General features: G+C 48.8%; 1 protein-coding gene across 5 annotated transcripts in view; it reads left to right on the top strand.

Annotated features, from left to right (window-relative positions):
* Positions 1 to 12,168, top strand: part of mpripb (myosin phosphatase Rho interacting protein b) — a 38,860-nt gene that overhangs the window by 6,719 nt on the left and 19,973 nt on the right. For 4 of the 5 annotated variants that reach the window (XM_026999618.3, XM_081698299.1, XM_081698298.1 and 1 more), the window contains exons 2-9: positions 1,762 to 1,839; positions 2,058 to 2,123; positions 5,492 to 5,643; positions 5,732 to 5,816; positions 6,178 to 6,352; positions 6,606 to 7,023; positions 8,062 to 8,191; positions 8,715 to 8,822. In XM_026999618.3, the coding sequence (XP_026855419.2) occupies positions 1,762 to 1,839; positions 2,058 to 2,123; positions 5,492 to 5,643; positions 5,732 to 5,816; positions 6,178 to 6,352; positions 6,606 to 7,023; positions 8,062 to 8,191; positions 8,715 to 8,822 (1,212 nt within the window). The remainder of the gene's footprint in view (positions 1 to 1,761; positions 1,840 to 2,057; positions 2,124 to 5,491; positions 5,644 to 5,731; positions 5,817 to 6,177; positions 6,353 to 6,605; positions 7,024 to 8,061; positions 8,192 to 8,714; positions 8,823 to 12,168) is intronic. The other variant, XM_081698300.1, reaches the window with a different exon arrangement.

Raw genomic sequence — 12,168 nt, 5'->3', positions numbered from 1 at the left:
TATCTGCGTCCCTCCCGTCAGCTTGTAGAGAGCCAGTGCTTGCTGTGGGGGCGGGGAGGAGGCCTTGTGAAAGGAAGTGTGGGTCGGGAAACTGGATTTTCCCAAAGGTCGCTTCCACTTCAGAGGCAGTGGCGTGCACTGTAAGGCGGGCGGGGGTAATTTGTTGTTGGGGGAAGACGCAGAGCTGAAGCGGGGGACGTGTCGCGGCAGGGAGGTGGGGGACAAGACCCAGCGGGTGCATCCAGGGGTGAGCGGGATGCTGGGATAAAGTGGCCCACTGGGAACGGCCCACGCCCCTGGACTTGGGCTGGGAGGAAACTGGATGTTAAACCTGATGCCGGCAGGAGCTCGGCGGGGTTAGAGAGGAGCTGTGGGGAGGAAGCAGGGAGGAAGGTGCAGGGGTGTGCCCTGCCCTGGCCCTGTGACTCACCTGCCGCACAGCTCTACGTCACTTTTGTTTTGGTTTGGTTTTTAAATTATTATTAATACTCCACCTCCTCAAAAGAGGAAGTTCACTGTTCTTTTTCTGGATCCCACCAGCCTGGTGTGCTTCACGAGAGCTTTACCAAATCACTCATGCACCCTGTCAGCTGAAATATCAACTTCCTCAAAATTTTAGGGGGAAGGAAAGACAACATTTTTTTAAAAAAAGAGAGTTCACAGTGTAGGAAACTACATGACTTCCCTTTTACAGCACTGCTAATGCTGCCAGCTCAGAATGCATTTCAAAACAGGTCAGGTGCTTTTTTTTTCACATTATGGTGTTAGTGTATGAGATTCCAGGGGCTGATAGCTGAGCGCTAGTGTATCACGCTCGCTGTTTCTGACGTGGACATGGCTGCTGCGTGAACTCGCGGGCTTCTGCCTCGTGCAGGGTCCTCGTTGCCTTATTGCCTTCACTCATCGGTAAAGCAACTGGAGCGCTTTCTACAGTCCGCACCGACAATCTGCAGAAATGCCACGCCCTGCGTGAGGGTCAGTTCAGAAACGGCTCACCTAGACACAGGGCTGTGATTCAACGCAGCTGTCTGTTTTCTTTTATCTGTCTTGACTATAAACTCATGTCTGTTGCATCTCTGTGTAACTAAATTGGTAAAAGCATTGCATGCAAAAAAAAAACAACCCAGAAGCAGAACAGCTGAGCACGTCCTGCTCTGGCTGGAGCTACCACAGTTGTGCAGTGTGGTGATGGTGCTTATATTTTTAATAATTTAGTTCTCTTAGAGGCTCTGCAAGGCATTTTAGAAACCTGTGGGTTCTGTTCCTCCTGTAATCGACTGTATTATGTCCTAATATTGCAGGGGTTAGATGTCTAAACCTATGTCTATCTCTGACAAATGTAGAGATTGTTCTTGCATATTGGCCCTACTGGCCATACTGGCCTTTTTCACTGCTAGTATTACAGGCTTCAGCGTAAGCAAATAAGCCCGTCAACGTAGCACAGTTTTTATGGTGTGCTGCAGGCATACTGGGCAATTGCACGCATTCTACATGTGTTCCGTAGGTGTTTTGATGAAGCACAGCACTCGCACGGTTGAGGGAAATGTTTGCCATTTCAGCCGTTTGCTTTTAAGTTACTGCAAGGTATTTCACAATATGTAGCAGAATAATTGCAATATACTTGTGGTGTTTTTGTTTGGGTGTCTATATGATACAGCTCTAATTCTTTTCGTCACTTGTTGTCACTTATATGACTGTATTTCTAACAGTCATTGTCTAGTGGTGCTTTAGATGTTTTGTGCCTTGTCGTGTCTTCCACAGGCCAAACCTATCTATGGAGGCTGGCTGTGCTTGGCTCCCGAAGGAACAGATTTTGACAATCCAATGCAGAGATCCCGGGTAAGTATTCTGATGTCACAGGAGGGTTATGGGATGACCATGTCCTGCAACGTGACGGTGGAGACGAGTGCAACCCTAACCCTACATGAGAACGAACACATGGAGAAGACTTTTAGTTGACTGCAGAATGAGTGATATTACGTTGCTGCAAGTACCCAGGTGTTGCGTGGTGTTGGTATGGGGAGCTCTACTCATGACAAAGCTGTTCCTTGTTGCAGAAATGGCAGCGGCGGTTCTTTGTCCTCTACGAACACGGCTGCTTACGCTTCGCTCTGGACGAGTCGGTAAGCACTCACAATTTCCCTGGCAATTCAGAAGTGTTTGAGCACTGTGCAGCGCTTTCTTTAAAGGCCGGATTCATAGGCCAACCTTAATGGTTTCCCTACTAAAGCAGGTTGAGGGAGGCTACTTATTGCCACCTTTGTAGCTTCCTCGCTCATTAAAACATGTAAAAATGGTGGGGGGGGGGGCTTAGCCGGATGCAGCGTAGCGCCACCCCTTCACAGCCTGCTTGACTCACTGGAACGGGACATGGGTGACCAAATTATCTGGCTGATCAGGCCTGAGATTACAGTGTTTGTATGTAAACAGCGAGGCCCACACACGGCCTGTCGTGAACGGATGGGGGGAGGTAGCCTGGGGCAGGAGGATCCCTAGGCTACCTCCGCTGATAGAGAGTGTAAGCCCCTCTCAATGACTGAACTTCTCGTTTTCGCTCGGGCAGTTTTGGTATTTGCGTGTGGTAAATGGCGTCATGCTGGGCAAGGCCTGGCTCACGTTGCGTTATCTTGCAAGTTGACTGGAAGGAGGTGATGAGGAGGTCTTCAGCAGCTGCTGTGGAGGGTTGACATAGGCTCTGGACACTAGCTTTTCCTCTGATTGTAAGATCACAGCCAATCTGTCAGCCATATTGTCTCAGCAGGCTTTCTGCTTGGAGCCCTCGGGAAAGGCCTGGAAATTAGGTCAGGGTGAAGTCTGCCTCGCACATAGGAGTGTGAACTGAAATTAATTTTTAGGGGTTTTTTTCCTCAGTAGAATAGTTGCAATTGTGTAGAAGCATGTGGCTTGACAAACTTTAAAGACACTGACTTTACAGTCATTTGCATTGAAGATTCATTGAGGATAGTGTTGGTCAAATTCTTGGTCTTCTCTTCTGAATCTTCACATATTAGAACACTGAGTTTGTTTTGAACAGCTTGGATTTCCCTGTGAACTGTTCTTTTCACATAAAATATTACTTTAATCGGTTTTAACCATGTCTATAGTAAAACAGACAAAAACATTTTTAAAGCACTTTTTTTTCAGTACACTTATTTCAAGTTTGTTTCCATAACTTGTCAGTTTATCTGAGAGAACCTGGTAGAAGAGAACTTCACCTAGTCGAATGGGCCCTGAGTGCTGTAAACATTTTCTGCGTTTACTGGCTTCAGTCAAAACTCTTGAAGCCTTCCCATTTTAGCCGGTGGACAGATTTGTTCTGAATGTGAAGCATAAGGCTGAGAGGAGCGTTTGCCCTGATATGCCCATATTTGGTGAAACTGCTAAGAGGCTATTGGTGACGTTGCTAGACTCTTAGAACATTAGCCCCCTAAAACCACATGGAAATGCAAAATATGCTCAGAGATTTTCGTTCCACTGAGTGCCCTACCACAGTACCTATTTCTGTAACCAAAGCCTATGTTTAAAAAGCCCAGATCAAATCATGTGGAAGAGACCGAGGGCAGAGGGTCATCGCTGGGCTGGTTTCAGCCTGGAGAGCAGTTTGTTCAGCTTGGTGTGCCAGAACGCCAGGTGTCGAGTTAAACACTGATGTTTTATTACCTTGGAATATTTCAGAGGTGTCTGAGAGAGGCTTTTGTAGGGATGGTGACCCATTTCTCTGGCCCTTCAACTTTTTGTGCTTTGACTGAGAGGATGGCAAGTTGAGGCACATATGTGCTGCAAAATGTACGTCTACCAAATGCTGTGGTTTTCCAACATGCCTTAGTTTTCCTGTGCTATAAAAAAGGATCAGCCTTGAATTAGACTGCGTTATGTCTTGATAGATTTTGTTCAGACGACAGATTATTTGGGGTTGTGTTCAACTTTTTAACAAGTGAAAGATTCAGTAGTTATGAAGTTGTCTCCAAAAAAGGCAGGGAGGGTGTTTGCTTTGCCCAAATGATTAGTGCTTGGATTTTTTTCCACCGATTGTGTGCGTCATTGAGAATCTTTTAATTTTCCATCCTAACACTTCTAAAAATAATTGGATGAAAAAAACCTGAGACAATAGAAGGATATGGTAGTTGTTTTGGGATCTGGCGCTAATATATGCCGTATGAATGTCAGCCTTGGCAGACTTGTTCTCTTTGTGCTGTTGCCAGGATCATTTCTTACTCTGACAGTCAGCTATGCTTTAGCGTGTTCACAACACCTCTAGAACCTGCCTTTCTGTCTTCAAAAAATGTTCCGATTGGTTCCTGCCTTGTTTCAAGGTGCTGCCTCATGTTTAAACCTTATCTAACAGCGGCTCAATGTTTTAATCTCCCCTCCCCGACGCCTAACCCTGACCTGTTAGTGACCTTTGTCATACACACATCCTTGCCTACTGTACTGGAGAGCCTGAGAGCACCACAGGCTGGATAGTGCACATTAGCCCACATGATATCGGATATTTCAGTGTCTGTCACCTTCACAGTTCCTGCCTCTTGGAGCTTTGTGCCAAGTGACGTGGTATCTTTTATCCTACCCTTCTGCTGGTGTCTCATTACCCAGAACACCCCCGCCCCCCCACCGGACTGCTCGGCCTGGCAAAACAGAAACACCAATGAGGTCGGCAGCTGAGAGACGCACTGTGATTGCCATATTTGGCAGTGCCTGAGGTTTGCCGGCAGCTTTTAATAAAAAGCCATCACTTAAAATGGCCATAAAAGGAACCGAGGAGAAGGACAGCACCTGTTTTACGTCTGGAGGGTGCAGAGTGTCTGATAACAGTTCGGGCAGAAATGGCATGACATTCTCCAAGGTGAGGTTCTGCTTCTCAGGAACATGACGGTCACTCTGGGCTCCTCGCGAGCAGGATGTATAGAGCATTCTGTTCTGATAAGTTGCTGCTCCAACATCTGCCCACAGCTTGGATGTCTAACCTGCTGTATCCTCAGTTCACTCACCTGCCTCCCTATACTTAGCAAGTTGCCATAGAAACAAAATTGCCATAGCAGTTTGGTGATAACTTGGTGGAATGACCTTACAGTACAAACAGATAAGCCGTTCCATTCATTATGAACAAAACACGTCATATTGGTTACGTCTTTGGCTCTTAAATTACATAGTATTTATACATAACTATATATAGCTTCTGGAATTTATACGATTATCAATTGTGCCAGTGTTCCTAAGTTACTTCATGTTCTTTGGCCAGATGCTGTGTTGGTGTAAAAGAATGGTGTTACATGCGACAAGTACATTGTACTGCATAAACCAACAAAAGATCCAGGATCCAGGCACATATAATTAATTAATAGCAGCAGAGAAATTTCTTCATGGTAGCGGCTTGCTTTTGTTTGCCCCGACTGTTATGGTTGCTGAACCCTCTGATGTATTGCTTTCCTTTCTGAAATGGACCTTTTTGGACCTTCATTGAGAGCAGATTTCCATCTGGTTCCCCTCACAGCCAAGCACACTACCGCAAGGAACTGTCAACATGAACCTCTGCACAGATGTGATTGACGCCGAGCCCAAAACCGGCCAGAAGAATGCGCTGTGCATTGTCACACCAGAGCAGGAGTACTACATCCGTGGAGATAACAAAGAAATCATCAACGGGTGTGTGGTGCGTCCCGGCTCTTCTTTCTGACCAGCCGTGGCTGGAATGTCAGAATTCCCTGTGGCTGAACTTGTGTGTTGTCCCCAGTTGGAGCGAGCAGCTGGTCGTTTATCCACGGACCAACAAGCAGAATCAGAAGAAGAAGAGGAAGGTGGAGCCGACGGCCACCCAGGTGAGCTGTGTTGGCTTTTGGTTCAGGCGGACCTTATGCAGGTGGTCAGGGCAACACCATACACTTTACGTGATGCTGGTGCTCAACTGGATCTCTGTTATTTGTGAATGTAGTAGTCAGGCATTGTGCTGATATCGTGGCGAACAAGCTCTGTTGTGGACTATCCTTGCACGACATGTTTTAGTGTTTTCCCGCTAACAGTTAACAAGCCTTTCAGGTTCAAATATGTGTTGGAGCAGGAGGGACCATAAATGTTCAGTGCAGGGGAGCTTCTGGATCAGGACTGAGAAATGGATCAAATGAATAGTTAAAAAAAAACAGAGGTTCATAGATGCACCAAACTGCGTTCTGTTTCTCCCAGGAGCCTGGACCAGCGAAGGTAGCTGTGACGGGCTCAGGTATCCCTGAGGCTGAGAAGGTTCCAGACTCCAGCTCCATCATATGGCAGGAGGAACTGCACAGCCGAGAAGCGGAAGCTTCGCAGGTGTGGTCCTCCACTGATATGGCACCACAGAGCTCGGTGCTGCCCTCTGCAGGTATGGCGGACTTTACCAATAAAAAAAACTGCTATACACTTCTAATTGGGGTTGACCTGGTATAAAAGTGGTATGCTGACAAGCGGCAATTAGACACTTATTATACTATAGTACTACTACGATCTCAAGCATGGTGTGACTTCAACTCCCGTGTTGTACTGTAATTATATATGTGCTGAAACCTTGGTACGTTTGAAAGAGTTCAAAGCTGTAGTGTTGGGGAGGGGTTCCACACTTACACCTCTCTCCTAAGCCGAGGATGTGCTGGTGGGTCGCGGCTCGAACCAGGGCTCAGTGAACGGAGATGAGGTGGACCGGAGTGGGTTCTCCTTCCCCCAACTGGGCGCGCAGCCGCCGCGGGACCTCCTGTCGCCGACGGGAAGCACGTCAAGCCGGCACAGCGCCGAGGCGGGCGGCGTGCCCCGCTGCCTGTCGCCCGCTCCCAGTGACCCCTTCCCGTCGGGCAGCAGCCTGCTGTCCAACGGCTCGCACATCAGCGGCTCCATGAGCTCCCTGGACTCTGACGCCAGCGGCAGCACAGTGGCCAGCACGGAGAGCCACGCGCCCCGACTCCGCCGCCCCGAAGGCGAGGCCCGCAAGACGGAGAAGCGCAGCCGTCTGTGCAGCCCTGACCGGCGGGACAGGGAGACGCTCTTCAGCCCAGAGAGGAGGTGAGCGCCCGTCTCTCTCCTGCTGCGGCCCCGGGCGGGGGGATAACGGCACCTACCTTGTTAGGCCAAAGCGGTGCACGAGGGCTAGCCGCGCATGCTTCTGACTAGGGAGAGGGGTGAACCGGGGCGAGTGAGTCGTGCCCCCCCCAGTTTCTGCCTCATTCATTGCTTATGTTGGAGGTAAACACATTTGCGATAAACAGTCCTGGGCCCTTGAGGCAGGGGCCGTCTTCCCGGGATTCTCCTCTCCCACAGCTCCAAGGTCAGAAGTCTCACCGAGGGGCGTTTCAAACAAAGATGCTGACGTGATCATCTTTTCATTGGACCAAGAACATTCCAGCTATCCTTCTCATGAAAGCGTTCACAGAGGCCAGAGTGCTGAATAAGGCAGAACCTGTCCAAAAGAGAGAAGGCTTCCATTTGGTTTAATTTGAGTTTATGGGAATGCTGCCATTTTGTACCCAGCGGTCATGTGATACAAATACCTCTCTCTCTTGTTTCCTTTTAAGGAGGAGCGACATCACTGTGCATTCCCCAAATAAGGTCAAAATTCAAAATGAGCAATTTAATATTTCCAGCCACTGCTTTGTAAACCAGATTCCTGTCTGTAAGGGTAAGGGGGGTAGACAGTGTTGTAGCATGATGTGCTAAAGTCAGCACAAAACTACACTTTTGATGATTATAAATAAAGAATGTTTGCAGGTTTATTTGAGAGCTCTATAAAGTTAGTTTAGGTTACGTGGATATCCTTAATCTGAATTTATCTGACATGGAGGACAGAGAATTGAATAGCAGAGCAACAGCAGGCCATTCCACAGTTAACATTAACATATTCCACTCCCCATTAACATGAGATTTGGTGGGATTAACACACTTCCCGCACCCTTAATGATGTATTTTCCCTGGTTGATATTTACAACTGATCGATAAACTGACCTGATTCGACCTGAACATGGCACGTAATCTGATCTGGGGGTGCTCCGCATGGCCGTGAGGCAGGGAGGCGTGCTCGTAACTCCGCTCCCTTTCACTCGCCAGCGGCCGCTCCAACGTCATCGAGAAGCTGGAGGCGCTGGAGCTTGAGCAGCCGGAGCGGATGGAGGTGGAGGAGGCACGCCGTGGCGAGGCCAGGCAGGGCCGCAGTGAAACGAGGCGTTCCCACCGCCAGGTACACACAGCCCCTCTAACGCCGTTTTCCCATCGCTCGGTCGCGCGGGCCCTCGGTGGGTAGCGTTCCAGAAGCCACCTGTGGCCACCAGTCACAGGAAAACGCAGTCACCGGGTTGGTGAAAGGTCTCTGCACACGCCTGCTTTTTGGTTCTGCTTGGATAGCTTCAATGCAAGGTTGTTGTTTACCACGAACAATGCAGAAGATGGCGTTAATGATAAGAGATATGCTTTGTGTGACATGTTTAGATGATGATGTATTCTGTGTGACATGTAAGAGTTTGTTGGCAAATAGGCTGAAACAAAGGCTTCAGCTTTATTGTTCAGTTTTTGGGATTAACAGCAGCACACAGAACAGCCTTTTATAAAGCATCCTTTATTTGGCCTCGAGGTAATTCAGAAGCTCAGAGGTCAGCTGCTGGTCAAGATTGTTTGCCTTATATTGAGTTGTTTCATGCTGTATTGTTTTAGGATCTCAAACATGGTGTGACTTTGAGTTTTTGTTTTTCCTGAATACATTTAAGGAGCAACGCAGTGACCCGGCGCAAGACCTGGACTTCTGTCCCTCCACCCTGCCCCCACTCAGACGAGCCAAGTCACTGGACCGCCGCACAACAGAGTCGGTCATGACGGTAAGAACTCTCTTCTCCCTGGAGCTCTGGGCCATAGCCGTGGATGGAGACCGGCATGGTGTTCCAGAGGGACAACTTCATATCCGTGAGCGCAGTGTACCAAGGGTGGGGGGATTCAGACAGAATCCCCTGTTGTTCTCAGAGCTTTGAAGGTCAGAGGAACTCTCTGCTGAAGTGTGTTTTCTAGGAACAAAACCACTGCTGCTTCAGTTTCTCTGTTCTTCTCTCCCCTTTTGCTGGGAAAGAGTGACTCAGTGAAGAGTGAATGGCAAAATGTTTTCCACTACTGTTATCAACTGAGTGTTCATTGTTTTGGGTGTCGACGTGTCCTTGTGTGTCCTATAAACCCGGCTGGTTTATTACACTTGGCCTAAAACAGTGCTTATTAAAATAGTAGCTGATATTTCAGTTCCATGGTAATTTTTACTCAAATATGCACCAATGTCTAATGCAGAATGTCACTGGTGTCACTACTGAGACTGATCCTGGTTGCCATCTTCTTTTTGTGGCATCAACATCTTTATTCTTTTGTGGTTGTTGTTGTCGTTGTCATCGCCATGAGAGCACAGACGACCTAACCCTACGGCGTGTGGTGCTGGGTGTAGCACGCTGTCCTCACACCAGGTCATCTCTGTCCTCCCCGTCTTCAGCCAGTCCCTCCTCCTCCTCCTCCTCCTCCTCCTCCTCTGACTCTGACTCTGACTCTGACTCTGACTCTGAGTGTGCTTAGTCATGAGTGGACGTGGCTGCTTGTTACTTTCTTTTAACTGGATTCACATGGTGAATCATGTCTGTGTGTGTGTGTGTGTGTGTGTGTGTGTGTGTACATGTCTGTGTGTGTGTACATGTCTGTGTGTGTGTACATGTCTGTGTGTGTGTACATGTCTGTGTGTGTGTGTACATGTCTGTGTGTGTGTGTACATGTCTGTGTGTGTGTGTACATGTCTGTGTGTGTGTGTACATGTCTGTGTGTGTGTGTACATGTCTGTGTGTGTGTGTACATGTCTGTGTGTGTGTGTACATGTCTGTGTGTGTGTACATGTCTGTGTGTGTGTACATGTCTGTGTGTGTGTGTACATGTCTGTGTGTGTGTGTGTACGCGTATGTGTGTACGCGTATGTGTGTACGCGTGTGTGTGTACGCGTGTGTGTGTACGCGTGTGTGTACGCGTGTGTGTACGCGTGTGTGTACGCGTGTGTGTGTACGCGTGTGTGTGTACGCGTGTGTGTGTACGCGTGTGTGTGTACGCGTGTGTGTACGCGTGTGTGTGTACGCGTGTGTGTGTACGCGTGTGTGTGTACGCGTGTGTGTGTACGCGTGTCTGTGTACGCGTGTCTGTGTACGCGTGTGTGTGTACGCGTGTGTGTGTACGCGTGTGTGTGTACGCGTGTGTGTGTACGTGCGTGTGTGTGTACGTGTACGTGCGTGTACGTGCGTGTACGTGCGTGTACGTGCGTGTGCGTGCGTGTGCGTGCGTGTGCGTGCGTGCGCGTGCGTGCGCGCGCGTACGTGTGCGTGCACGTGTGCGTGTACGTGTGTACGTGTGTGTGTACGTGTGTGTGTACGTGTGTGTGTGTACGTGTGTGTGTGTACGTGTGTGTGTACGCGTGCGTGCGCGTGCGTGCGCGTGTGTACGTGTGTGTGTACGTGTGTGTGTACGTGTGTGTGTACGGGTGCGTGCGCGTGTGTACGTGTGTGTGTGTGTGTGTGTGTGTGTACGTGTGTGTGTGTGCGTGTGTGTGCGTGTGCGTGCGTGTGCGTGCGTGCGCGTGCGTGTACGTGTGCGTGTGTGTGTGTACATGTCTGTCTGTCTTTGTGTGTGTGTGTGTACATGTCTGTCTGTCTGTGTGTGTGTACATGTCTGTCTGTCTGTGTGTGTGTGTACATGTCTGTCTGTCTGTGTGTGTGTGTGTACATGTCTGTCTGTCTGTCTGTCTGTGTGTGTGTGTGTACATGTCTGTCTGTCTGTGTGTGTGTGTGTGTGTACATGTCTGTCTGTCTGTGTGTGTGTGTACATGTCTGTCTGTCTGTGTGTGTGTGTGTACATGTCTGTCTGTCTGTGTGTGTGTGTGTACATGTCTGTCTGTCTGTGTGTGTGTGTGTACATGTCTGTCTGTCTGTGTGTGTGTGTGTACATGTCTGTCTGTCTGTGTGTGTGTGTGTACATGTCTGTCTGTCTGTGTGTGTACATGTCTGTCTGTGTGTGTGTGTACATGTCTGTCTGTCTGTGTGTGTGTGTGTACATGTCTGTCTGTCTGTGTGTGTGTGTGTGTACATGTCTGTCTGTCTGTGTGTGTGTGTGTACATGTCTGTCTGTCTGTGTGTGTGTGTGTACATGTCTGTCTGTCTGTGTGTGTGTGTGTACATGTCTGTCTGTCTGTGTGTGTGTGTACATGTCTGTCTGTGTGTGTGTGTGTACATGTCTGTCTGTCTGTGTGTGTGTGTGTACATGTCTGTCTGTCTGTGTGTGTGTGTGTACATGTCTGTCTGTCTGTGTGTGTGTGTGTACATGTCTGTCTGTCTGTGTGTGTGTGTGTACATGTGTGTCTGTCTGTGTGTGTGTGTGTACATGTCTGTCTGTCTGTGTGTGTGTGTACATGTCTGTCTGTCTGTGTGTGTGTGTGTGTGTGTACATGTCTGTCTGTCTGTGTGTGTGTGTGTGTGTGTGTACATGTCTGTCTGTGTGTGTGTGTGTGTGTACATGTCTGTCTGTGTGTGTGTGTGTGTGTGTGTGTACATGTCTGTCTGTGTGTGTGTGTGTGTGTGTGTGTACATGTCTGTCTGTGTGTGTGTGTGTGTGTGTGTACATGTCTGTCTGTGTGTGTGTGTGTGTGTGTGTGTGTGTGTACATGTCTGTCTGTGTGTGTGTGTGTGTGTGTGTGTGTGTGTAAATGTCTGGCGGGTGTCAGTGTTTCTGTACATGTCCAGATTGTTTGTTTGGGGGGGTGAGTGTGTTTGTACATGTCCGGTTGTACATGTGTGTGTGTACGTGTGTGTGTGTGTACGTGTGTGTGTGTGTACGTGTGTGTGTGTGTACGTGTGTGTGTGTGTACGTGTGTGTGTGTGTACGTGTGTGTGTGTGTACGTGTGTGTGTGTGTACGTGTGTGTGTGTGTACGTGTGTGTGTGTGTACGTGTGTGTGTGTACGTGTGTGTGTGTACGTGTGTGTGTGTACGTGTGTGTGTGTACGTGTGTGTGTGTACGTGTGTGTGTGTACGTGTGTGTGTGTACGTGTGTGTGTGTACGTGTGTGTGTGTACGTGTGTGTGTGTGTACGTGTGTGTGTGTGTACGTGTGTGTGTGTGTGTACGTGTGTGTGTACGTGTGTGTGTGCGTGTACGTGTGTG

The sequence above is a fragment of the Electrophorus electricus genome, chromosome 15 (assembly GCF_041902795.1).
Source record: "Electrophorus electricus isolate QZ-2024a chromosome 15, ASM4190279v1, whole genome shotgun sequence".
In the NCBI taxonomy this organism is placed as follows: Eukaryota; Metazoa; Chordata; class Actinopteri; order Gymnotiformes; family Gymnotidae; genus Electrophorus; species Electrophorus electricus.
Note: the sequence above shows the minus strand (reverse complement) of the source record. Positions and strands in the feature narration are given on the sequence as shown.